The sequence below is a fragment of the Salmo salar genome, chromosome 20 (assembly GCF_965601325.2).
Source record: "Salmo salar chromosome 20, fSalSal1, whole genome shotgun sequence".
NCBI lineage: Eukaryota > Metazoa > Chordata > Actinopteri > Salmoniformes > Salmonidae > Salmo > Salmo salar.
Window position 1 is genome coordinate 30602384 of NC_138310.1, and position 27871 is coordinate 30630254.

At 42.7% G+C, this 27871-nt stretch overlaps 1 protein-coding gene across 2 annotated transcripts; it reads left to right on the forward strand.

Annotated features, from left to right (window-relative positions):
• On the forward strand, window positions 1-27859 carry ikbkb (inhibitor of nuclear factor kappa B kinase subunit beta). 2 transcript variants are annotated; one of them, XM_014161477.3, is made up of 22 exons: window positions 1-194; window positions 713-861; window positions 11716-11810; window positions 16822-16942; window positions 17032-17101; window positions 19066-19154; window positions 19803-19892; window positions 20170-20294; window positions 20881-20988; window positions 21113-21245; window positions 21385-21579; window positions 21735-21849; window positions 22034-22157; window positions 22382-22533; window positions 23731-23792; window positions 23875-23978; window positions 24137-24186; window positions 24840-24939; window positions 25947-26094; window positions 26177-26277; window positions 26465-26564; window positions 26646-27859. In XM_014161477.3, the coding sequence occupies exons 2-22, from the start codon at window positions 757-759 to the stop codon at window positions 26703-26705; spliced, it is 2247 nt and encodes a 748-aa protein (XP_014016952.1). In that variant the 5' UTR covers window positions 1-194; window positions 713-756; the 3' UTR covers window positions 26706-27859. The 2 variants fall into 2 exon arrangements, with proteins under 2 accessions (XP_014016952.1, XP_014016953.1); XM_014161478.3 differs by having other exon boundaries at window positions 9-230.
• The last annotated feature ends 12 nt before the right edge of the window (window positions 27860-27871 follow it).

Below are 27871 nucleotides of genomic sequence, written 5' to 3' on the forward strand. Positions count from 1 at the left end.
GGATCGTCCCCGCGTTCAGGTTTACAGGAAATATGACTTTCAGGAAGTAGAGTTTGAGAATTTTTTTGGTCGCCAGCTACAGTAGTAAATCGAGAGAAAGTGAAGGTTACTTTCATGAACAAAAGTGTATGCTAGGTAGCTGCGTCTATCATTATAAAAAACACTTTTTTCGTTGGCCAAAGTCTACTGTTCAGGTAGGACTAATTTTAGTCTCTACTCACGAACGAAAGGTGAGAGGTGCTCGCGGTAGTTGTGCTACATTACAGTAGCATCGGGGAAGCCTAATGCCAGCTTTAATCTTCTATAATAAGTGGAAAACAACTAGAAAGCTTGTAAAGTTCATAAACACAATATAAGCATACTTTTATTTTTTTATAAATCGAAACACAAACTATCTGTGCTGCTGTGCTGCTGCTTTATAAAGAATACATTTGATGTTCTCCTGTAGCCTGCTGACAATCAGTCTTGTCATTTCAGTGTTTATATAATGTAGCCTATTATGTATTCAGAGAGAACAGCTATGGATGTTGAGCTAGTAACACTGTCATTATAGGGCAAGTAGTAGCAGTAGGTACTTGTTACCATATATTTTGAAATCGTTGCGGCTCTGTTTGCTACTACCTTCAGTGCCCCAAAGGTCCAGACATGCGTTATTTAGGCCTACATACAGTGTACATACAGGCTAATAATGCTGTAGTAAACATCTTTTCAGATCCTGTGTTGTTGTGTGGCTGAGGTCAGGACTATCTGAGGACAATGAGTCGCGTTCCTCTGCAGCAGCAGCAGAGCTGTGGCTCCTGGGAGCTGAAGGAACGCCTGGGGACCGGGGGCTTCGGGAATGTCACCAGATGGCAGAACAAGGTGCATAACTTTAACAGTAGCACACCATTCATGTGTGTATTTTGTTACCAATAACTTTTACCATATTTTGTGTGTTTGCAAAAGTGCTATGCTATCATGTATGAGCATCCTCAGTGGTGGCATTTTTCAGGTTTCTTACTGTCATCAGATAGCCTACAACCTATGCTGCTGCATGCCTAGCAGAACCTATGGAGGCTCCCACATTAATATTTGATGTAATATTACATTCCCTCATCATGAATGCTTTAAATGTAACGTACAGGAAATACACTCAGCTTTATCCTGTCACCTGGCCCATAGAACTCTGCATCCTCCCTGGCCTATGACATCACACCTAGTCACAGGATGAGAGGGACGTTATTATAGCTACACCATTGGACCTTGTCCACACCCATTTAGTTAGCTCTTTTTGTCCTCTATCTGTGCACCGTCTATCTGTCGTTATGGCTGTATGCACCACTTCGTTTACTGGAAATGCTGCTCAGTGTTGTCTCAGGTGAATTCAGCTGAAAGGGCACAGTGGTAGTACTATGTGGACCCCTACTAACAATGGAAGTCAGTGGTAATGACAGTTAGCATTGTGTCAAATCCTCTTGCTGGCTGGTACTTTACACGCTTCATTGTCATAGATGTGTGACCCCATCAGAGTTATGAAAAGGATGTTAATGTATTAAGAGCATTAGACCTTTGTTCTCGCTGATTCCTAAATGGTCCTTTATGTAACGTCTTTATTCAGATAGATTCAATGACCTTCCTCTCTCTGTGGTCACAGAGGCTCTCATGCTTTGCCCTTTCAGCCACCTGTCAGTCTCTAGTCTCTATTGCCTATTGTAGTCCAGAACTGCTCACTCCACTCCTGGAGAACAATGTCTGTGTGCTGGCTGGCTTTTGTCCCAGCCTAGGGCTTGATCCCTTTCTCTAGGGACTGATCCCACTCTCTGTTGAACATTCACCCACCCTGTAACCAATCAGGGTAGTTGCTAGATAGCTAGAAAGGACACCAAACATCAGAACTGAAAGTGCAAGTAGGCTACATGATCAATGTCCTTAATCAAAGGTAAGGGCTTGGTGATTTCTGGTAAAAATGCATATGTGGTTAGAAAGCACAGCCCTTCGTCTTTTGCAGAAAGGCCAGATGGTAACAATGCCATGTACAGGTAACCATCAGTGCTACTTCCACGTACACTACATGACCAAAAGTATGTGGACATCTGCTCGTCGAACATCTCATTCCAAAATAATGGGCATTAATATAGAGTTGGCCCCCCTTTTGCTGCTATAACAGCCTCCTCAGCCACTGCAACATGTATCTCTCCACTGAGTCTAACGATTCACTCCCATATTATATTATATGACTGGTCTCTCTTTTCCATAACCATGTAAAATTATCCTGGTATCATTACTAGACTAATGTCCAACAACATATGGAATAGCTGTTTCGCCTTAGATGTTTCCTGTAACCTCTTTAAATGTAATACTTTTTTCTGTCGCAAATGTAGTCAATCTCTCAGCGTAAGGAATCAGTGATCCAGTAATCTAATCATTTCAACCGGTTGCATTAATTTAGTAAAAATATAAACCTGTTGTTTAACAAATCTAGAACCTTTAAAAAGTTGGTGCTGTCTCATCAGCGTAATAGTCAAAACTAACCTGCAATCCACTTTAATGACTGGACACTGTTTCATGTAATGGAAACAGATTATAATGTTAGAATACGTTAACTTTCTGCTCAAATTCACTGGTATTACCTAAACTATAAAACCCAGCAACAGTAATCAGAAATTATCACAGAATGTTTCCGATTCAACTATTCAGACCTCTACTGCAAATGTCCCACTGAATCCTTACAGCCGACATAGCCCAGCGAGCACGACTAACTCTTCTATTTTTACCAGTAGGAAAAAAATATAACCCTTTCTCAAACAACGTTCTGCGCTTACCGCTATCGTAAGGTTAAAAACAAACTTGACAATTTTCTCTTCTCTTTCAGTTTCCTACTTATGAAATGTCCAAGACTTTAAAAGTAACATGTAATGCGCCACATTTATAAAATACATCAGTCAATCCATAAGAAAAAAAACACATTTTGGAATATCAGATCCTTTTCCTGCCCACAACTTCAGTTCGTTGCAGTTGTATCCTGCAATAAGTAATAGCCATGTTTAGATTTCAATTATGTTCATGGTCACAGCTCTATCGCAATTACCTATCCACTATTATTAGAATTCATTAGATGTAGTTAACTGTCCCTTATTCGATTCAGTTATTTAAATTCGACTCCATTTAGGCAAGAGACAATGTATTACATCAAAATCGCCTCGCCATTTATATTGAATAAATTAGCCGTTCAATTTGAACTAAGCACACAGTTAAAACTTTCAGTTTATATCTTAAACAAACACTGGCAGCAGTATCTTTCCAGGCAAAACATACCAATACTTGAATTACAATCAGAAACCCATATTTTAGTCAATATCATAGACCCAATGCTATTGAAATTATGAAGAAATCCCACAAATAACCCAATTACAATGGTTTGTAGTCTTAACATCTGGCACATTATAACACAATTCTCATAAATAGCCCTACAGGTCCACACGTGTCTCCGCAGAGATTCTCACATGCGCAAAAGGAATAGATTAGCAGTCAACGAGTTACATGGACATTCCTTGACTTTAAACCAGATCTTGCTCCTTGTAATAAAAGCAGATGATCAAGCGACATATTTCAATTATTTTACTACATCACATTAGCTCCGCAATTATACTTAGTTTGATGGAAACCCTATGCTTTATACAACATTATAAGTTACGTCGAGATACCATCTTAATTCGCTCTAACTTTATGGAAAAAGGTTTATTCCATAAATATAGCAACTCCTCTCATACTACCTTATGGGCAGTTTTATTTTAAATGTAGTACCCTGTTGGGGTTCGTTCCTTGTTCCTTGTTAATCATTGGCTCATTGGTGAAATTACCATTCAGACAATATCTTTTAATTAAATAATTCAAAAACTTTATTAATGCAATTGCAGACAGAAGTTGACAACAGGAACATAGCACGCATGTTTCCGAGTAAGTTCTGCAAAATAGGAAAAGTCCCATGTTATTTTATTAAGCCCGAAGTCCAGCCCTAGTGATGTCACTGCATATGTCATTACCTTCTACACATCAGACCAAGCCCATGCATACACAGCTATACAAACTTGCAAGAGAGATACAATAGTTCCAGTGTTTTCTAAGTGCTAAGCAGTAAATGTCCACTCCCAAGCTGATTTATAGTGGAATGTCTGACTAGTCTCGCATCTCTTACACTCCCCTGCAGAGTTCTGTCTCAGTCACACATTTTTCAGACCGTTTCCTTATAAGAGGAGACTAGAAAATAAACTGTGGAACAATATTAAACCTCTATAATGAGTATATATATTGTTCATCTGTAGTCTACAGTGAGGGAAAAAAGTATTTGATCCCATGCTGATTTTGTACGTTTGCCCACTGACAAAGAAATGATCAGTCTATAATTTTAATGGTAGGTTTATTTGAAAAGTGAGAGACAGAATAACAACAAAAAATCCAGAAAAACGCATGTCAAAAATGTTATAAAATTATTTGCATTTTAATGAGGGAAATAAGTATTTGACCCCTCTGCAAAACATGACTTAGTACTTGGTGGCAAAACCCTTGTTGGCAATCACAGAGGTCAGACATTTCTTGTAGTTGGCCACCAGGTTTGCACACATCTCAGGAGAGATTTTGTCCCACTCCTCTTTGCAGATCTTCTCCAAGTCATTAAGGTTTTGAGGCTGACGTTTGGCAACTCGAACATTCAGCTCCCTCCACAGACTTTCTATGGGATTAAGGTCTGGAGACTGGCTAGGCCACTCCAGGACCATAATGTGCTTCTTCTTGAGCCACTCCTTTGTTGCCTTGGTCGTGTGTTTTGGGTCATTGTCATGCTGGAATACCCATCCACGACCCGTTTTCAATGCCCTGGCTGAGGGAAGGAGGTTCTCACCCAAGATTTCACGGTACATGGCCCCGTCCATCGTCCCTTTGATGCGGTGAAGTTGTCCTGTCCCCTTAGCAGAAAAACACCCCCAAAGCATAATGTTTCCACCTCCATGTTTGACGGTGGGGATGGTGTTCTTGGGGTCATAGGCAGCATTCCTCCTCCTCCAAACACGGCAAGTTGAGTTGATGTCAAAGAGCTCCATTTTGGTCTCATCTGACCACAACACTTTCACCAGTTGTCCTCTGAGTCATTCAGATGTTCATTGGCAAAGTTCAGACGGGCATGTATATGTGCTTTCTTGAGCAGGGGGACCTTGCGGGCGCTGCAGGATTTCAGTCCTTCACGGCGTAGTGTGTTACCAGTTGATTTCTTGGTGACTATGGTCTCAGCTGCCTTGAGATCATTGACAAGATCCTCCCGTGTAGTTCTGGGCTGATTCCTCACCTTTCTCATGATCATTGCAACTCCACGAGGTGAGATCTTGCATGGAGCCCCAGGCCGAGGGATATTGACAGTTCTTTTGTGTTTCTTCCATTTGCGAATAATTGCACCAAATGTTGTCACCTTCTCACCAAGCTGCTTGGCGATGGTCTTGTAGCCCATTCCAGCCTTGTGTAGGTCTACAATCTTGTCCCTGACATCCTTGGAGAGCTCTTTGGTCTTGGCCATGGTGGAGAGTTTGGAATCTGATTGATTGATTGCTTCTGTGGACAGGTGTCTTTTTTACAGGTAACAAGCTGTGGTTAGGAGCACTCCCTTTAAGAGTGTGCTCCTAATCTCAGCTCGTTACCTGTATAAAAGACGCCTGGGAGCCAGAAATCTTTCTGATTGAGAGGGGGTCAAATACTTATTTCCCTCATTAAAATGCAAATCAATTTATAATATTTTTGACATGCGTTTTTCTGGATATTTTTGTTGTTATTCTGTCTCTCACTGTTCAAATAAACCTACTATTAAAATTATAGACTGATCATTTCTTTGTAAGTGGGCAAACGTACAAAATCAGCAGGGGATCAAATACTTTTTTCCCCCACTGTATGAACATTTATTAACCAAATTTCAATCATCTTATTATGCAAATGTTTATATCTTATTTACACACTCACACAACTCTCATATCATATTCACACAGTACTGTTCACAAACACACATAATCAATATTTATATAACCTGCAGGAATATTTTCTGACTTCTATAGGTGGATTTGGTTTATAGCTTTCACATATGTACCTAACTATTTTAAACCATTGCATATCATTAACTTATTGTAAGGAGTGCGTACTGGCGGCAGAGAAGTCAGACGCAGGAGAACAAAAACTGTGTTTCCAAACGGCGCAGTTTAATAACAACAAAAAAACACCGGAAAACAGAACAATCAAATAATGGGTACATAACCCGACGCACACCAGGACAGCCGTGCACAAGCACTTACAATAAACAATCACCGACAAGGACATGAGGGGGAACAGAGGGTTAAATACACAACATGTAATTGAATGGGATTGGAACCAGGTGTGATGGAAGACAAGACAAAACCAAAGGAAAATGAAAAGAGGATCAGCGATGGCTAGGTCGGTGACTTCGAATGCCGCCCGAACAAGGAGCGGGACCAACTTCGGCGGAAGACGTGACACTTATCTACTAATTATTATTTATCTCAGGCTCACACAGAGCCTTCATGATCAACCACACGACTGATCAAATGCTCACACAGAACATTACTAAACAACCATCTACACAGGATTGGTCAGACCACTCACACAGAATTGGTCAGATGTCCACACAGAACATCATTGAAAGGTTACCCACACAGAGTCAACCTATTGCGCCGACACAGAACACTTTTACAAAGATTATCCACATAGGATTTCAAACGCTGACTATATGAACAGGGAAACCTATACCATTATCAAAAGATTACCTAATTAGTGGTCCCAAAACTGGGTGTTGTATCCACACTGGGATATCGCCTATTGCGATTACTATGGTATAGATTATCTTCCATCTATCCAAATGTGCAAAACAACCTACAGAGTACCCATGTCTCCTATCTAACTTTTTAACACGGTCCCAAAAATCCTATCTTACCTTGTATTTTCTAAGTACCAGGAATATCAAAAACACGCACAATTACACCCAACAATAGCAACCCAGGGCATACCTGTTTACCTCATTTAACAAAACATTGTATCAATTACATACACGTTAAAATTTGAACTTCACCAAAGTCAGATGCCTTGCAAGGCGTCACCTGCACTCTCGTTCTTCGTTCAATACATTAACCTCACCAGTCCTACTGTGATCAACTCAGTACCACGGATCTGGACTTTTGGTAGCCCGCAACTGGCTAATTAACAATCATGTCCAAGGATACCTCACTTAAGAACACTCTCATCAACTCAGTCCTGCTACTTACCCCAGCTGTGGCCCTCTTAAGGAAGACCTTGCTCTGAGTGTACCCTCAACAGGTGCATTTGTTATTTTTTATATTGTTTTTCTTTTTTCTTATCTTTTCATCCCTTAAACATTCAGTTAATGTCTAATTAGTACTATTAATTCTGTGCACTTTCAAGTTCAATTATTGAAAGAAACCAGTCTCACCCTTAATTCAATTCTGTTCGAGATGATGTATCCATTCAGCTGACGCTCCCAGCCAGGTGGGGATCTGATCTGCTCCAAATAGTGGAGAGTGGCTTTCCCCTGGTTGCATCTAATGCAACTCCCTGTGCACGGTTAACCTGAGTTTCACTGGGAACAATAAAAAAAATCTGTTCATCATCGCATCCTCGTCTGCAAAATTGTGGTGGAATTATTGTAATCAAAAGGAGAGACTTCTAGATTTCTTCAAAACAATCAAACTTTATTATTTAATTAGTGCAGTAATGGAGCTGGTCGGTAATCACCCCTGGAGGTGACCACTGAGAACTCAACAAGCTGGTTTGAGCCACAGCATTTTATAGCAAAGTCCATACTCCTTCAGTCTACAAGACAAACAACAGATGTATGGAATGGGTCACAAGGTTAACATTTGTATGAAAGATACTTATAATTCACAGCAGACAGTATCTCATTGTGTAGAGACCAGGGTCTGGCCCTGGGGTCATCTCTCCCTGGTACCTTATAGAACAGAAACATTAACTCATGCTCTGGAATGCGGTATCACCCAAAGACATCGTAAATCTTCTAGAGGTCCATCCTCAGTAGAACACACACAGATGAGTGTTCTAACAACCCCTTATTCTGTTGCATAAAACAGCCATGTGATGCAATAACAGCATTATAACATAATCTTGTAATTTCCACCATACTTTCCACTTGATGTTGCAACATTGCTGCAGGGACTTGCTTTCATTCAGCCACAAGAGCATTAGTGAGGTCGGCACTGATGTTGGGCGATTAGGCCTGGATCGCAGTCGGCTTTCCAGTTCATCCCAAAGGTGTTTGATGGGGTTGAGGTCAGGGCTCTGTGCAGGCCAGTCAAGTTCTTCCACACTGATCTCAACAAACCATTTCTGTAGGGACCTCGCCTTTGTGCACAGAGGCATTGTTATGCTAAAACAGGAAAGGGCCTTCCCCAAACTGTTGCCACAAAGTTTGAAGCACAGAATCGTATAGAATGTCATTGTATGCTGTAGCGTTAAGATTTCCTTTCACTGGAACTAAGGGGCCTAGTCCGAACCATGAAAAACGGCCCCAGACCATTATTCCTCCTCCACCAAACTTTATAGTTGGCACTAAGCATTCGGGCAGGTAGCGTTCTCTTGGCATCCATCAATCCCAGATTTCTCCGTCAAATTGCCAGATAGTGAAGCATGATTCATCACTCCAGAGAACGTGTTGCCAAGCTTTACACCACTGCAGCCGACGCTTGGCATTGCGCATGATGATCTTAGGCTTGTGTTCGGCTGCTCGGCAATGGAAACCCATTTCATGAAGCACCTGACGAACAGTTCTGATGCTGATATTGCTTCCAGAGTTAGTGAGTGTTGCAAATGAGGTCAAACGCGTTACATGCTTCAGCACTCTACGGTCCCGTTCTGTGAGCTTGTGTGGCCTACCACTTCGCGGCTGAGCCGTTGTTGCTCCAATACGTTTCCACATCACAATAACAGTACTTACAGTTGACCTGGGCAGCTCTAGCAGGGCAGAAATTTGACGTACTGACTTGTTGGAAAGGTGGCATCCTATGACAGTGCCATGTTGAAAGTCACTGAGCTCTTCAGTAAAGCCATTCTACTGCCAATGTTTGTCTATAGAGATTGCATAGCTGTGTCCTCAGTTTTATACACCTGTCAGCAACGGGTGGGTTTGAAATAGCCAAATCCAGTAATTTGAGGGGGTGTTCACATACTTTTGTATATGTAGTGTAACTTCGGTCTGTCGTAGGAAGTGGAGGGACGGGCATGATGGGCTATGGCATTGTGTTAATGGGACTTCCTCTGCTACTTTCTGAATCACTGGTGATGATTCCATCTGTTACTTCCTGGATTGTTGAGGATACCATCATAATACCCAAAATAAACGATAAGCTGTTCGTACAGCTCATTATGTTTTCCCCAGAGTTGAAGTGTTACAGTGAAAAAGAATGTGAACCCTTTGGAATTACCTGGATTTCTGCATAAATTGGTCATCAAATTTGATCTGATCTTCATCTAAGTCACAACAATAGACAAACATAGTGTGCTTAAATTAATAACACACAAATTATTGTATTTTTCTTGTCTCTATTGAATACATAATTTAAACATTCACAGTGTAGGTTGGAAAAAGTATGTGAACCCCTAGGCTAATGACTTCTCCAAAAGCTAATTGGACTCAGCTAACTTGGAGTCCAATCAATGAGACGAGATTGGAGATATTGGTTAGAGCTGCCTTGCCCTAAACAAAAAACTCACAAAATTTGAGTTTGCTATTTACAAGGAGCATTGCCTGATGTGAACCATGCCTCAAACAAAAGAGATCTCAGAAGACCTAAGATTAAGAATTGTTAACTTGCATAAAGCTGGAAAGGGTTACAAAGTATCTCTAAAAGCCTTGATGTTCATCAGTCCACGGTAAGACAAATTGTCTATAAATGGAGAAAGTTCAGCACTGTTGCTACTCTCCCTAGGAGTGGCCGTCCTGCAAAGACGACTGCAAGAGCACAGCACAGAATGCTCAATGAGGTTAAGAAGAATCCTAGAGTGTCAGCTAAAGACTTACAGAAATCTCTGGAACATGCTAACATCTCTGTTGATGAGTCTATGATACGTAAAACACTAAACAAGAATGGTGTTCATGGGAGGACACCACGAAAGAAGACACTGCTGTCCAAAAAAAACATTGCTGCAGTCTGAAGTTTGCAAAAGTGCACCTGGATGTTCGACAGCGCTACTGGCATAATATTCTGTGGACAGATGAAACTACAGTTGAGTTGTTTGGAAGGAACACACAACATTATGTGTAGAGAAAAAAAGGCACAGCACACCAACATCAAAACCTCATCCCAACTGTAAAGTATGGTGGAGGGAGCATCATGGTTTGGAGCTGCCTCAGGGCCTGGACAGCTTGCGATCATCGACAGAAAAATGAATTCCCAAGTTCATCAAGACATTTTGCAGGAGAATGTTAGGCTATCTGTCCGCCAGTTGAAGCTCAACAATAGTTGGGTGATGCAACAGGACAACGACCCAAAACACAGAAGTAAACCAACAACAGAATGGCTTAAACAGAAGAAAATACGCCTTCTGGAGTGGCCCAGTCAGAGTCTTGACCTCAACCCGATTGAGATGCTGTGGCATGACCTCAAGAGAGCAGTTCACACCAGACATCCCAAGATTATTGTCACGTCCTGGCCAGTATAAGGGTTAATTGTTATTGTAGTTTGGTCAGGACGTGGCAGAGGGTATTTGTTTTATGTGGTCCAGGGTGGTGTTTTGGAAAAAGGGTGTTTGATTTAATATTTCCGGGTTTTTGGTTTATGGTCTATGTTTCTGTATTTCTATGTGTAGTCTAGTAAGTGTGTTTCTATGTGGAGTTAATTGGGGTGGACTTCCAATTGAAGGCAGCTGTGTGGTGTTGCCTTTGATTGGAAGTCCTATATTAGTTGGGTGTGTTTGTCTGTGTGTTTGTGGGAAATTGTTCTGTGTTTAGCCTTGTGCCTTGCCAGACTGTCAGTGGATCGTTCGTTCTTTTGTTTGTTGTTTTTGTGTTCGTCTTGATTTAATAAATGTTCAAAATGAACAAACACAGTCCTGCTGCATTTTGGTCCTCCTTCACCGACGATAACCGTGACAATTATTGCTGAACTGAAACAGTTTTGTAAAGAGGAATGGTCCAAAATTCCTCCTGACCGTTGTGCAGGTCTGATCCGCAACTACAGAAAACGTTTGGTTGAGGTTATTGCTGCCAAAGGAGGGTCAAACAGTTATTAAATCCAAGAGTTCACATACCTTTCCCACCCTGCACTGTGAATGTTTACACAGTGTTCAACAAAGACTTGTAAACGTATAATTGTTTGTGTGTTATTAGTTTAAGCAGACTGTGTTTGTCTATTGTTGTGACCTAGATGAAGATCAGATCAAAGTTTATGACCAATTTATGCAGAAATCCAGGTATTTCCAAAGGGTTCACATACTTTTTCTTGCCACTGAAATTGATTAATGTGGCAATTATACTTCAGACAGGCTTTACGCTGCCATTTGTGCTTTACGTTGCGTCAGGCCTGTCTCTTTCTGTGTACTGTGTGTATGTATTGTAACAGCAATGTAATAGTGTTAGTGTGTGTTTGTGTGTGTGTGTGTGTGTGTGTGTGTGTGTGTGTGTGTGTGTGTGTCTAATCCTATGGCTATGTTGTTGTGTAGGACACAGAGGAGCAGATAGCCATTAAGCAGTGTCGTCAGGAGCTGAGTGAGAGGAACAGAGAGCGCTGGTGTCTGGAGATACAGATCATGAAGAGGTGAGACACTTTTTTGTCTACAAATGTTTTCTTATTATTTACCGATCTTAAGGGACTTGCATGGTGCGAGCAGTATGGCAATGGGTCCACTTAGCTTTACAGTGGGTTTAGGTTTAGCTGTAGACCAATCCATTTTGGTCATATCTGCCAACTTGGCAGGGGAAGGGATATGGATGACTATGTAGTACAGTAAGTCAGGAGGTTGGCAGTGTGAATCCAACAAATTAGGTTTATTACCAAATCACCAATTGGGACTACGTTACGTTAATCCCACTTGAGCCTATTTTACTCACAGCATCACTCAATATTATTCAGCATCACTCATAAGCTGCTGCTACTCTGTTTATTATATATCCTGATTGCCTAGTCACTTTTACCCCTACCCACATGTACATGTTGTATTCCCTCCATTACCTCATACCCCTGCACATTGACTCGGTACTGGTACTCCTTGTACGGTGCATTCGGAAAGTATTCAGACCCCTCTGTCCTTCTGGAAGGTTCTCCCATCTCCACATAGGAACTCTAGAGCTCTGTCAGAGTGACCATCGGGTTCTTGGTCACCATCCTGACCAAGACCCTTCTCCCCCGATTTCTCAGTTTGGCCGGGCGGCCAGATCGAGGAAGAGCCATGGTGGTTCCAAACTTCTTCCATTTAAGAATGATGGAGGCCACTGTGTTCTTGGGGGACCTTCAATGCCGCAGAAATGTTTTGGTACCCTTCCCCAGATCTGTGCCTTGACACAATCCTGTCTCGGAGCTCTACGGACAATTCCTTCGACCTCATGGCTTGGTTTTTGCTTTGACATGCACTGTCTACTGTGGGATCTTATATAGACAGGTGTGTGCCTTTCCAAATCATGTCCAATCAATTGAATTTACCACAGGTGGACTCCAATCAAGTTGTAGAAACATCTCAAGGATTATCAATTGAAACAGGATGCACCTGAGCTCAATTTCGAGTCTCATAGCAAAGGGCGTGAATACTTATGTAATAAATGTATTTATTTCTTTCATTTTTGATAAATTTGGCAAAAAAAATTAAAACCTGACTTCACTTTGTAATTATGGGGTATTGTGTGTAGATTGAGGAGGGAAAAAATGTGTTTAATCCATTATAGAATAAGGCTGTCAAGTAACAAAATGTGGAAAAAGTCAAGGGGTCTGAGTACTTTCCAAATGCACTGTATATAGCCTCATTATAGTGTTACTACCTCTTTTTTTATTCATAAAATATTTTTCTTACTTTTTAACTCTGCATTGTTGGGAACGGGTTCGTAAGTAAGCATTTCACTGTTAAGTCTACACCAGTTGTATTCGGCGCATTTTATTTGATTTCTTTGTAAGGAACATTCAGGGAGATTTGCATTTTTCACAATGCCTATTTGCTTTGTTCTCTCTGCTATTAACATCCTGCCGCAACTTCCCTTCTGTCGTAGAGACAGGCCACATAAGATGTCACGGGCACATTCCATGACACTGACACTTGTTATGTCCCCTAATTTGTTTTGCAGTCCACATTGGGGCAAGAAAAATACAACGATGAAACCATTTTTTTATTGCGCTGTAGTAAAAATTACCAATGACATTAAAAAGACATGAAAGCTGGGTCTATTTCAGTCTGTGGGTTCTGTGTTGGTCATTTGGCATAGGATAGGTAGAGTGTTCCACCAACTCATCTTTGCTGTGATGCCAGTGGTACTCCTGTTGGTGAGTGGCACTGTGTGTGGGGGTGTGACGATTATGTCTTGGTGTCAGATGGGGTGTGAAGGGGGGGGGGCTAATTCTTGGTGTCAAGTTGGGTGTGGGTGTGGAGAGGTAATTTGTCAGTGTGTGTACTTTAGTATGTATGTGTGAGAGAGAATGGGTGTGAGGATTTCTTGTTATCAGGTCATGCTTTAACGAGTGTGTTGTTGTCAGACAGACGTGGTCTCAAACACAACCCTCTCTTGCACCCACGCACCGCTAAGCCACACACACACACCGTCCTAGCTTTGCCCATGCAGAGTTTAAACACAGGATGCCAAGAAATGTATCAAAGTAATAACATCAGATTTTTAGCCAAGGTCAACTGAAGCCCTTAAATTTTGAGTCAGTCAGCTTCAGTTTTTTTTGTGTGTGTGTGTGTGTGTGTGTGTGTGTGTGTGTGTGTGTGTGTGTGTGTGTGTGTGTGTGTGTGTGTGTGTGTGTGTGTGTGTGTGTGTGTGTTAGAGGTCGACCGATTATGATTTTTCACCGCCGATACCGATTATTGGAGGACCAAAACAGGGTCGATACCGATTAATCAGCCGATTTTTTTTATAACTTTTTTTTTGTAAATTTTTTTAATGTATTTGTAATAATGACAATTACAACAATACTGAATGAACACTTATTTTAACTTAATATAATACATCAATAAAATCAATTTTGCCTCAAACAAATAATGAAACATGTTCAATTTGGTTTAAATAATGCAAAAACAAAGTGTTTGAGAAGAAAGTAAAAGTGCAATATGTGCCATGTAAGAAAGCTAACGTTTAAGTTCCTTGTTCAGAACATGAGAACATATGAAAGCTGGTGGTTCCTTTTAACATGAGTCTTCAATATTCCCAGGTAAGAAGTTTTAGGTTGTAGTTAGTATAGGAATTATAGGACTATTTCTCTCTATACGATTTGTATTTCATATAGCTTTGACTATTGGATGTTCTTATAGGCACTTTAGTATTGCCAGTGTAACAATATAGCTTCCGTCCCTCTCCTCGCTCCTACCTGGGCTCGAACCAGGAACACATCGACAACAGCCACCCTCGGAGCAGCGTTACCCATGCAGAGCAAGGGGAACAACTACTCCAAGTCTCAGAGCGAGTGACGTTTGAAACGCTATTAGCGCACACCCCGCTAACTAGCTAGCCATTTCACATCGGTTACACCAGCCTAATCTTGGGAGTTGATAGGCTTGAAGTCATAAACAGCGCAATGCTTGAAGCACAGCGAAGAGCTGCTGGCAAAACGCACGAAAGTGCTGTTTGAATGAATGCTTACGAGCCTGCTGCTGCCTACCACCGCTCAGTCAGACTGCTCTATCAAATCATAGACTTAATTATAATATAATAAACACACAGAAATACGAGCCTTAGGTCATTAATATGGTCGATTCCGGAAAGTATCATCTCGAAAACAAAACGTTTTTTTCTTTCAGTGAAATACGGAACCGTTCCGTATTTTATCTTAACGGGTGGCATCCCTAAGTCTAAATATTCCTGTTACATTGTACAACCTTCAATGTTATGTCATAGTTACGTAAAATTCTGGCAAATTAGTTCGCAACGAGCCAGGCGGCCCAAACTGTTGCATATACCCTGACTCTGCGTGCAATAAACACAAGAGAAGTGACACAATTTCAGCTGGTTAATATTGCCTGCTAACCTGGATTTCTTTTAACTAAATATGCAGGTTTAAAAATATATACTTCAGTGTATTGATTTTAAGAAAGGCATTGATGTTTATGGTTAGGTACATTCGTGCAACAATTGTGTTTTTTTTTCGCAAATGCGCTTTTGTTAAATCATCCCCCGTTTGGCGAAGTTGGCTGTCTTTGTTAGGAAGAAATAGTCTTCACAGTTCGCAACGAGCCAGGCGGCCCAAACTGCTGCATATACCCTGACTCTGTTGCAAGAGGTGACACATTTTCCCTAGTTAAAAGAAATTCATGTTAGCAGGCAATATTAACTAAATATGCAGGTTTAAAAATATATACTTGTGTATTGATTTTAAGAAAGACATTGATGTTTATGGTTAGGTACACGTTGGAGCAATGACAGTCCTTTTTCGCGAATGCGCACTGCATCGATTATATGCAACGCAGGACAGGCTAGATAAACTAGTAATATCATCAACCATGTGTACTTAACTACTGATTATGATTGATTGATTGTTTTTTATAAGATAAGTTTAATGCTAGCTAGCAACTTACCGTGGCTTCTTACTGCATTCGCGTAACAGGCAGGCTCCTCGTGGAGTGCAATGTAAAGCAGGTGGTTAGAGCGTTGGACTAGTTAACCGTAAGGTTGCAAGATTGTCGTTCTGCCCCTGAACAAGGTAGTTAACCCACTGTTCCTAGCCCGTCATTTTAAATAAGAATGTGTTCTTAACTGACTTGCCTAGTTAAATAAAGGTGTAAAAAATATATATATATTTTTTTAAATCTGCAAATCGGTGTCCAGAAATACAGATTACCGATTGTTTTGAAAACTTGAAATCGGCCATAATTAATCGGCCATTCTGATTAATCGGTCGACCTCTAGTGTGTGTGTGTGTGTGCAGTCCAGGCATGAAAGCCTTTGATAGAGTCACACTTTTACAGAAAGCTTATAACGCCTAACACACACCCCACTACATCATACATTTACAGACACCCCACAACTGCACACACACTGCCCAGCGGACATCAGCTAACCTTACGGAAGTCACTAGGGAGAAGAGGGAGAGATTTTCCATATCCAATCATACCTTTTTCACTATACTGCCTCTCCGTTTCCAGTGTTGGGTGATATTCTGATCATGTTTGGTTTAGCAATCAGTTACTTCTCAGACTACCATTGTGTGACTAAAACACAATGACTGTACAAATATTGTCTGCTGACCAATGTTGACCGCATGACTATTTGTTATCCTAATGATTACCATCATCAGTATCACCTAACCACTTGGTACAGTAATATAGTAAACAATTATAAAGTGTTATTTTTCCAAATGTTCCAATGTTATTGTTTTGCCTGTAGAATCTGGAACCAATTACGTTTTTAGTTTCATTTGTTTTCACTGGTTTGTATTGGACGGTTTTAGGACAGTTCAGCCTGCGACAATCAGAAACACATTTATACATTCTACAGTGATGCAACAGTACATAACTGTCTCTCTCCTCCACTCTACCTTTCTCTCTCTCTCTCTCTCTCTCTCTCTCTCTCTCTCTCTCTCTCTCTCTCTCTCTCTCTCTCTCTCTCTCTCTCTCTCTCTCTCTGTCTCTCAGACTGGACCATGTGAATGTGGTAGCAGCGAGGGAGGTTCCTGAAGGGCTGCAGTCCTCCTTACGCATCAATGATCTACCTCTACTGGCCATGGAGTACTGTCAGGGAGGTGACCTGAGGAAGGTGTGTTATATACACACACACACACACACACACACACACATACAGAGCCTTATGCGGATCATGTTTCATCTGTGTGTGTGTCTCTCCAGTATCTGAACCTGTTGGAGAACTGCTGTGGAATGAGGGAGGGTTCCATCCTTATTCTGCTACGAGACATATGTGAGTAGTAGCTCTAATGCATTGCATTTACACACTGATTTTGACCAATTCTCACAGTGTCAGACATTGTGTAGCATGGTGTCTGTGTCATATGCCAGCAGTTTGGCCATGTTCCACGTTCCTGATGGTGACATCACAGAGCCACTTCCTTTGAGGCGGCAGTTCATGTGTGATAAACTTCCTGTTGGATGGAGTAAATGGGCGGGGACTTTGTGCGTCACACACACCTGTCTGTCTGACCTTTAGAGTGACATCATCAACGACCCAAACCACAGGCCAGTCACCATTGACAGTACTCACACATAGTGTGATGGTTTGATTCCTCATAGGCCACATGTACTGAATATATGTGTTTACTGTGAGCTTCTGGTTTTGGATAATAGCATCTTCTAAATGACTGTTATTACATTATATTACATAGTGAAGACAAGCCAGGACGTCCAGTGAACCCACAAACATGTATTTTTATTGTTCTTTATAATCATTGAGTTGGCCTTTTTAGATGCTCCACGGTTGCTGAATTTTAACTGCTGACATGTTTCAGATGAATTTTGTCTGAACTATGAGACAGTATTTTCCATCACTCTGTATACCTTTTACATTCAGCAGACACTCTTATCCAGAGCGACTTACAGGATCAAGTAAGGTTAAGTGCCTTGCCCAAGAGCACATCGATAGATTTTTCACTGGCATGACATGACCAGACATGACCATACTAAATATAAAGCTGAACGTCATAAGCTAACCGCATACTTCCTGATATTCATAGGCACACATCATCACACTCACACCAAATAAATCATCTTCTACATGCACACAGATATGTGTCATGATTATATTTAGGAGAAGTAGAGGAGTCAGGCGCAGGACACAGGGATCAATGTAAACAAAACGTGTTTACTTAAATAATCAATAAGTCTTCTCCGAGGACGATACATATCGCGGAGAAAACACCTCCGTTCACACACAACAGGAAACAATTACCGACAAGACAAACAGGAAATGCAAAGGTTTAAATAATAAACATAATTAGGGAAAATCAAAACAGGTGTACACAATAAAGACAAAACCAAACGAACAGTGAAACATCGATCGGTGGCAACTAGTAAGCCGGTGACGTCGACCGCCGAACACCGCCCGAACAAGGAGAGGGGTCGACTTCGGCGGGAGTCGTGACAATATGAGAGCGCAGGACCGTGTACAGACTTCTACACTTGAACACACTCACACCATACTCACAGGAGGAAACACGCATCAATAAACAAACACACACGCTCAGGAATGCATATGTAAATCCATACATCTCACATCTATGAGATCAGGCACAGACAGACAGGTGAAAACACTTGAAATACAGACATGCAAAACATATACTCATACTCAAGTAGTAACACGCACACACACAAATCATTCCTCTTCCTGTTGAACTTTGGTGGGAACTTCCTGCTGATGAGGATTTAACAATGTAGCACCCACTGGGCCCTGACACACACAAATACAGGGGGACTGGGGTTACGGGATCCACATCATTTAACACTCTTAGCCAACTCCCATTGATGCAGGATGTTAAGTGGCCATGCTGGTCAACCGTACAGCACGGAGACAAAGCCCAGACCGTTACTGGACATCAATGACACAGTACCATACGCACACACACACACACACACACACACACACACACACACACACACAGGGCTGTATCATTAGTCTTGTACTCCAGAGTGGTCAGGCTGCCCTATTAGCAGTGTAATGTAATGCCAAATGATTCACCCCCTAAATGATGCTGACGCTCTCCTCCGGTTCGTCTGTATGGACAAGAGAAAGTAGGAAAGAAGCCCAGGATCCTATTTGATTACATGTTTGATTAAAATACCAGGATCCTGTTTGATTACACTGGGTTGTGACTGGATAGCTTGGCTTTGTTTATTCTCTCTCTCTCTCCCCCATCTCTCTCTGTCTCCTAGCCTCTGCTCTGACCTACCTTCATAAGAAGAGGATCATCCACAGAGATCTGAAGCCAGAGAACATCGTCCTCCAGCAGGGAGAGAAGAGAGTGAGTCTCCCTGTGTGATTTTAGAAACTGAACTTTGCAGTCACTCCCAGACAAATACCTAGAATTTGGCTCAATAGGTTAACTTGATCTTGAGTCGCACAGACAATATGGTTTCATTACCTGCGTAATCACAGAACCACAAACCACTGCAAACCCCAAAGCCGACAGACACCCCACCTCTGGAATAGCTCCTACCTTGCCTAATATGTCATCATCTAGTTAATGAGGCAAAATATACCATCCATCCCTAAACTCCTCAATATGTTTGCATAGACAGAAATAAAGTTATATAACTCACTAAGGCCGGACATATTAAAACATGTTGTTGGCACAAAACACATTCATTTCTTTGCGGTTTAAATTGACCGTAAATGTTTTTCATTGTGAAATGTTTCACACACAGTAGCAACCCTAAACACCCTCCTGGTGAAGGTGTGTGTTTGGAGTTCAGTGCTTGCCGAACAACGATTATATGAAAAGTTCTAAAAGGCCGTAGAGCACCAAAGTAGTTATTTGATATTTATTAGTTAATTATATGTTATGTAGTCACTGTTTGTACCGTGTAATTTCTTAGTTAATACTAGGATTACTTCATACATCATGAAGTTAAGCATAACCCATGACACTGTTATCTCTTCGTCTCTGTAGTTGATCCATAAGATCATAGATCTGGGCTACGCCAAGGAACTGGACCAGAACAGTCTGTGTACCTCATTCGTTGGAACACTGCAATACCTGGTGTGTGGCGCTACTGTGGCTAACACTTATTCTATCTGTTCTATTTCTATATCTCTGTGGTAGAATCAGAATAACTTTTATTCACCAACACATTTACTAGGAATTATCTCACTTCCCCTCTCTTTTATTTTAGCTCTCATAGATTCCTCTTTTTCACAGCAATTCTTCACTGTTCTCCATCCCTTCTCCCACTCTTTCCGGTCTCTCTCTCTCTCTCTCTCTCTCTCTCTCTCTCTCTCTCTCTCTCTCTCTCTCTCTCTCTCTCTCTCTCTCTCAGGCTCCAGAGCTCTTGGAGAGACAGAAGTATACAGTGACTGTGGATTATTGGAGCTTTGGTACATTGGTGTTTGAGTGCATCACTGGGTTCCGGCCTTTTCTGCCAACCTGGCAACCCGTGCCCTGGTACTGCCACACACACACACACACACACACACACACACACACACACACACACACACACACACACACACACACACACACACACACACACACACACACACACACACACACACACACACACACATCCTCCAGCTAAACCTCTTATTGTCCTTTACCTTGTTAGAAACACAGACCCATTGTTGCTTTATCCTGCTGTGTTCAACCTTGAGCTACAATAATAAACCTGTTGAATGTTATTCCTAAAGGGTGGGATGTTTGGTTATGATAGATCCCACTCCAGACTCAAGTTATACTGTAATATGATTATATTTCAACATGCTATCAAATACCTGAAGAATGAGGGGAAATGTGTGTGTACTGCCCATGTGGGCCTCTGAGGCCAGCGTTGACAAGACTGGCATGGCCAAGCTTGCATTCCCTATGTGTGTGCATGTGTGTGCGTGTGTGCGTGTGTGTTTGTCTGTGTGCAAGCATGTGAATGTATATCTAAGTTATTGTTATCAATCTAAGCAATTGAAATAGAAAAATACTAATGATCTGTTCTCCTCCCCCTCATCTCTCTTTCTCTCTGTCTCATTCCTTCTCTCAGGCATAGTAAGTTGAAGTTGAAGCAGGATCATGACATTGTGGTTTATGAGGACCTGACAGGGGAGGTGCGCTTCTCTAAACACCTGCCCCAGCCCAACAACCTGAACACGTGAGTCACTACACCACCACCTGGCGCCATTTAAACTCGCCTATAAAGTACCTTCAATTTATTAAGACATAAGATAAGTAATTTGATCATTTGGGTGAATTATTTCTCATTGTGTGTGGTGTAGTCTGTTGTTGGGCCGTCTAGAGAGCTGGCTGCAGCTGATGCTGAGGTGGTCTCCCCAGGAGAGAGGCAAGGCAGACCCCCAGACTACTTCCTCAGACTGCTTCTCTCAGCTAGAGACTATACTGGAGCTGAAGGTACACTACACACACACTTTCTCTCTCTTTAATTCAATTACAAATCTCTCTCACAGGATCCCTGGTTGGCAAGACACTGGGTTGTAATGGAAGGATTGGATTTTGTTCATTTTCTCTCTAACTCTCTCTCTCTCGCTAGCTGGTTCACGTATTGAACATGGTGTCTGCTAAGATCTTCACCTACTCTGTCTCAGCCAATGAGAGCGTGGCTGATCTGCAGCAGCGAATCGGGTCTGACACCAACATCCCTCCAGCCAATCAAGAGCTACTGTTGGAGGCGGGACTAGCCCTGGAGCCACAGGGAGAGGCGGGGCAGTGTGCCATCGACTACACTGTAATCTATCTGATGTTGATACATAATCTATAATTCAATCAAAATGTCTTTCATATAGCATGTCAGACAGAGCAGTCAAGATGTAAAGGCTAATAAGAAGTCTTCACGTATCTTTACTATCTCTCTCTCTCTCTCTCTCTCTCTCTCTCTCTCAGGAGATAGACGGGAGGAGGACAGACCTTCCTCTGGTGTTTCTGTTTGACCGTTCCTCCTGCACCTACGAGCCCCAGTTCACCCCCCGCACAATGCCAGAGAACATACGTTTTGTCCGTGAGTATACCCGCACACTAATGCTAAGAAAAGTGAAAAATATCAATGAAAAGTGGCCATCTCTCACAACTGTCTCTACTTTTTACATGTGAATATGTGAGGATTCTGTTATACACTGGAACTCTCTCTTTCCCTCTCTCTGTCTCTCTCTCTGTCTCTCTTTCTTTTTCTCTCTCCCTCTCAGAGACGGATCCTAAGCACGTGTTGTCCTACAGTCCTCTGAGGAGGACCTGGGGCCAGGCCTGGGACACCATCCGTACCCTGAAGGAGGACTGGCAGAGGTTACAGCAGGGACAGAAAGCTGCTCTGTAAGATTCAAAAACACACTTATTCTATCCGGGGAGTCAAATGTCAAATACTTAAAGAGATGTTGATTTAGCTTACCCAGTACAATGAAAGTCATGGAATAGTCTCAAAACTCTCTCTCTTTATCTCTCTCTCTCTCTCTCTCTCTCTCTCTCTCTCTCTCTCTCTCTCTCTCCTCTCTCTCTCTCTCTCTCTCTCTCTCTCCTCTCTCTCTCTCTTCTATCAGCATGAGTTTGCTGAGACACAACAGCTCCCTGTCTAAGCAGAAGAATGAGATGGTGTCTATGAACCAGAGGCTGACGGCCAAACTAGACTTCTTCTCTACCAGCCTGCACATAGACATGGACAAATACCAGGAGCAGAGAGCTACAGGGATAGGTATGCTACTGGAAACATAGGTACTGTACTATACAGGGGTCACAACTGGAATATATCAGGACTAGACAACAGTCATAGTATATGTTTATGACTGCCCCAGACTGCAGCTCAGCATGGATAGGTTGGATATATATTGACTATTCACTAAATGTACAAAATATTAGGAACACCTGTTCTTCCCATGACATAGACTGACCAGGTGAATCCAGGTGAAAGTTATGATATCTTACCTGTTAAATCCACTTAATTCAGTGTAGATGATGGGGAGGAGACAGGTTAACATTTTACTGCTCTGGGATAAATCAGGGTCACACAGATTGATTCTTTGTCGTCTTAATAAAATCTACTATAAAACAAACAAACCTCACACACATGGTTATGGGCTTTAAAAAAGAAGACACCTGTACCATGTCAGATAGAGAGTTGAAATGTATTACATTTTGAGTTTGCATCCCAATATTACACTTTATATACCAATGGCACGTTGTGTTAGCTAATCCAAGTTTAGCATTTTAAAATGCTAATTGATCATTATAAAAAACTTTTGCAATTACTTTAGCACAGCTGAAAACTGTTGTCCTGATTAAAGAAGCAATAAAACTGGCCTTCTTTAGACTAGTTGAGCATCTGGAGCATCAGCATTTGTGGGTTCAATTACAGGTTCAAAATGGCCAGAAACAAAACCTTTCTTCTGAAACTCATCACTCTATTCTTGTTCTGAGAAATGAAGGCTATTCCATATGAGTAATTGCCAAGAAACTGAAGATCTCGTACAACGCTGTGTACTACTCCCTTCACAAAACAGCGCAAACTGGTCCTAACCAGAATAGAAAGAGGAGTGGTGAACAACTGAGCAAGAGGACAAGTGACCCCAAACTTTTGAACGGTAGTGTGCATCACAGAAGACTGAAGTATAACATAATGCTTTTGGTCATTGACTGCAGTAAATGTCTACAGGATTTTTAATTATTGAGACAATTAAGACATGGATTGTGTATGTGTGCCAAAATGGGCCAGCATCCCTATGGAATGCTTTCGACACCTTGTAGAGTCCATGCCCTGACGAATGGAGGCTGTTCTGAGGGCAAAAGGGGGTGCAACTCAATATTAGGAAGGTGTTCCTAATGTTTAATACACTCAGTGTATATTCCACACTATAGTACTAGACTAGTGTAATGTAAGGTGTTCTGTCTCTAGCCTCTGAAAAGCTGCTGGGTGTGTGGAGGGAGATGGAGCAGACTGCAGTCAGCTGTGGCCAGGTAAGTTTGATTGCCTGCCTTCCTACCTGTGTGTTTGTGTTTTGTTTGTGTGTGTGTGTGTGTAAATGTGTTTGTGTTGCAGGCAGAGAGGGTGACAGAGCTGGACGAGGAGATGATGCTCCTCCAGACAGACATCGTGGACCTCCAGAGACAACCGTGGAGGAGTGGAGAGGCCCTGGACACACTGTAAGAGACAGACAGAAACATCTCAACAGACCAGTCTTTAATCCAGAACAAGATCTAGAAATGCATCTATCCAGTTTCCCCCTGGCAGCTGATGCCTAGCCGTTAGTGAGATAAAACATGAACTGCTCCCTCTCTCCTCTCTCCTCTTTCGGCCACAGTGAGGGGAAGGCCATGGAGTTGTTCCGTAAGCTGAAAGAGAAACCCAGAGGTTGGTTTACCACTTCTCCATTCATCACCATTTACCATCACAGTAGAGACATCTGCTGTCTACTTGTGATTCTGAGAACATGTCATTATAGACTGGAAAACTTCCTCGCTCCCTTCTCTCTCTCTCTCCCCTCTCCCTCCCCCGTCTGTCTCTGTCTCTATCTCCACCCTCTCTCTCTCTCTCCCCTCTCCCTCCCCCCGTCTCTCTCTGTTTCTATCTCCACCCTCTCTCTCTCTCCCCTCTCCCTCCCCCCGTCTCTCTCTGTTTCTATCTCCACCCTCTCTCTCTCTCCCCTCTCCCCCCCATCTGTCTCTGTTTCTATCTCCACCCTCTCTCTCTCTCTCTCTCTCCCCTCTCCCCCCCATCTGTCTCTGTTTCTATCTCCACCCTCTCTCTCTCTCCCCTCTCCCCCCCATCTGTCTCTGTTTCTATCTCCACCCTCTCTCTCTCTCTCTCTCTCCCCTCTCCCCCCCATCTGTCTCTGTTTCTATCTCCACCCTCTCTCTCTCTCTCCCCTCTCCCTCCCCCCGTCTGTCTCTGTTTCTATCTCCACCCTCTCTCTCTCTCTCTCTCCCCTCTCCCCCCCATCTGTCTCTGTTTCTATCCCCGCCCTCTCTCTCTCTCTCCTCCCTCCCTCCCCTCCCTCTCTCCAGACCAGAGGTGTGGGGGGGACAGTCAAGAGGTAGTACGTCTGGTGGTCCAGGCAGTCCAGTTCTACGAGAGGAAACTCAAAGACTTCTACACACACCTCAGGTGTCCATGCACACACACACACACACACACACTAGTCTTCACACACCTCAGGTGTCCATGCACACACACACACACACACTAGTCTACACACACCTCAGGTGTCCATGCACACACACACACACACACACACACACACACACACACACACACACACACACACACACACACACACACACACACACACACACACACACACACACACACACACACACTAGTCTACACACACCTCAGGTGTCCATGCACACACACACACACACACACTAGTCTTCACACACCTCAGGTGTCCATGCACACACACACACACACTAGTCTACACACACCTCAGGTGTCCATGCACACACACACACACACACACACACACACACACACACACACACACACACACACACACACTAGTCTACACACACCTCAGGTGTCCATGCACACACACACACACTAGTCTACACACACCTCAGGTGTCCATGCACACACACACACACACACTAGTCTACACACACCCCAGGTGTCCATGCACACACACACACACACACTAGTCTACACACACCTCAGGTGTCCATGCACACACACACACACACTAGTCTACACACACCTCTGGTGTCCATGCACACACACACACACTAGTCTACACACACCTCAGGTGTCCATGCACACACACACACACACTAGTCTACACACACCTCAGGTGTCCATGCACACACACACAAACACTAGTCTACACACACCTCAGTCTACACACACCTCAGGTGTCCATGCACACACACACACACTAGTCTACACACACCTCAGGTGTCCATGCGCACACACACACACACTAGTCTACACACACCTCAGGTGTCCATACACACACACTAGTCTACACACACCTCAGGTGTCCATGCACACACACACACACACACACACACACACACACACACTAGTCTACACACACCTCAGGTGCCGTTCCATATACACACATTTGCGTCTTCACTCTCCCTGCAGTACGACGAGTGTGTGTGTTTGTGTTGCAGTAAGACGGTGGTGTGTCGTCAGCGTGTAATGGAGCTGCTACCCCGTGTAGAGGGCGTGGTACAGAGGATGGCTGAGAGTGAACAGGTCCTGATGAATCTACAGGAGAGACGGCAGAGGGAACTATGGAACCTGCTGAAAGTAGCCTGTGTAAGTGCACACACAAATGCATACAGAAACACGGACACACACATACACTCCTGATCAGTGTGTATCCTTGGTTGTTATTCAGAGTAAGGTGCGCAGCCCGGTGAGTGGGAGTCCTGTGGATGGGGGACGCTCTTCCTCCTCTGTTCCCCCTCTACTGACCCCCAGACCCAGCCTACAGCAGCTGTGAGTACACCTACTCACATACACACACCTCCTGCAGGCAGGCAGGCAGACAGGCAGACAGACAGACAGACGGATGTGTTTATGATGGTGTGCTCTTCTCTTCTCTGTAGTGAGTTGGTGTTTTGTGTGTTAATAATGTGTGTATTTGAAGTGTGTCTGAGACTGCTTGCATGTGTGTGTGTTTCAGGGATGAGTCTCTGTTGGTGATCGAGGAGAGCAGGACGTTTGAGAGTCGACTACAGAGTCTGATACAGGAGACCATCCAGGAGTCTGAAAGCGATATGCAGGTACACACACACACACACACACACACACACACACAGGGTTCTAATAACATACAACCCTCTCTGGCTGTCTTTGTCTCCTAGTTGCTGAGAGAGTGGACGTGGCTGAGTGAAGGACAGGACCTTTCCTCTGATCTTTCCTGACTCTACTGGTTCCCTCGGAGGAGGCAGGGGTTTCCCCTAGTTACTGATACAGGGTCAGATATGTCATCCCCCTAATTGTCATGTTAAGGATTGGAGTTAGACCTGAGGTTAAGGGACGATTCTGTCTCAAACTGATGTCAAACAGAAGAGCCGTCCCATTTCAGACCCCCTGCTGTGGTCCTCTGCTGCCGCTGTGTGGTGGAGAAGACTTACTGCAACAGATTGCATCGCACAAGTTGACATTGACTCTTGGGGGTGCCCCAAAAATAATGGATTGAGTCAACATTTATATTTTCCAGGCTCATTGGTGGACATTAACATGTGCAACACCGCTGTAATTTATACTCTGGTGTATTGGAGTTATCTTTAATCCTGCTCTAAAGGGTGTAGGTTTGAATGAGGAAAATGATGTTGACCACTGGCATAGCTGTTTTTAAACCAGTGGCCTGGTCCAATCAAAACCAGTAATCCCACTGGTTGTCCTCTTGACTAAAGTCCTGGTGGTACTGGTTCTAAAAAGGTCTGGTCTGGCCCCTGGTGATGATTCCTAATCTTTCAAATATGGTTTTTTATGCTTGCCACAAAATATTCTCTGACCAAAGTTTTAGCTGTAGCTTTTATATTCAGTTACCATTCTCACGGTTCTCCCCAAAGAATGTAAAAGAGGCGCTGCGCCCCATTGTGGACTTGCTGTGCCACTATGTAAAAACATATATATTTTTACTTTATTTGTTATCATATAGGGCAATTTTGGGGTCTAGATTGCAGGAAATGGCAGTTACAGGTGTTAAACACAAATCACTGCCCCCTCCGGGCCCCCCCGGCAGCACAACCTTATTAACCAATCCTGGGGAGAACTCTGGATACCATAACAGTTAGAACTGGGCTTTTGGGGATTTTTTGGTTTGAAACTGTACATTTTATGATGCCTTATGCTGGATCTCTATGTACATTACTAAGGCTGATGCAGAATATCCTCTTTTTGTGTATATACTTATTTTTAATTGTTAACATTTTTAAATAATTGATATTTGAACATTTATTGCAGTATATTAATTGTTTGTTTTATTTTTCTGTATTTTACTTGATTTAACTGCGGTCTATTATTATGTGTAAGTACGTGTATCTTGTTGAATTAAACTTCAACCACCACAGATCAATAAGAG

Coding starts and splice junctions, on each gene's coding strand:
- ikbkb (XM_014161477.3), top strand. CDS start 757: ATGAGTCGCGTTCCTCTGCAGCAGCAGCAGAGCTGTGGCTCCTGGGAG. Junction 23,793..23,874: donor CTGCAGTCAGCTGTGGCCAG/GTAAGTTTGATT, acceptor TTTGTGTTGCAG/GCAGAGAGGGTGACAGAGCT. Junction 23,979..24,136: donor GGAGAGGCCCTGGACACACT/GTAAGAGACAGA, acceptor TTTCGGCCACAG/TGAGGGGAAGGCCATGGAGT.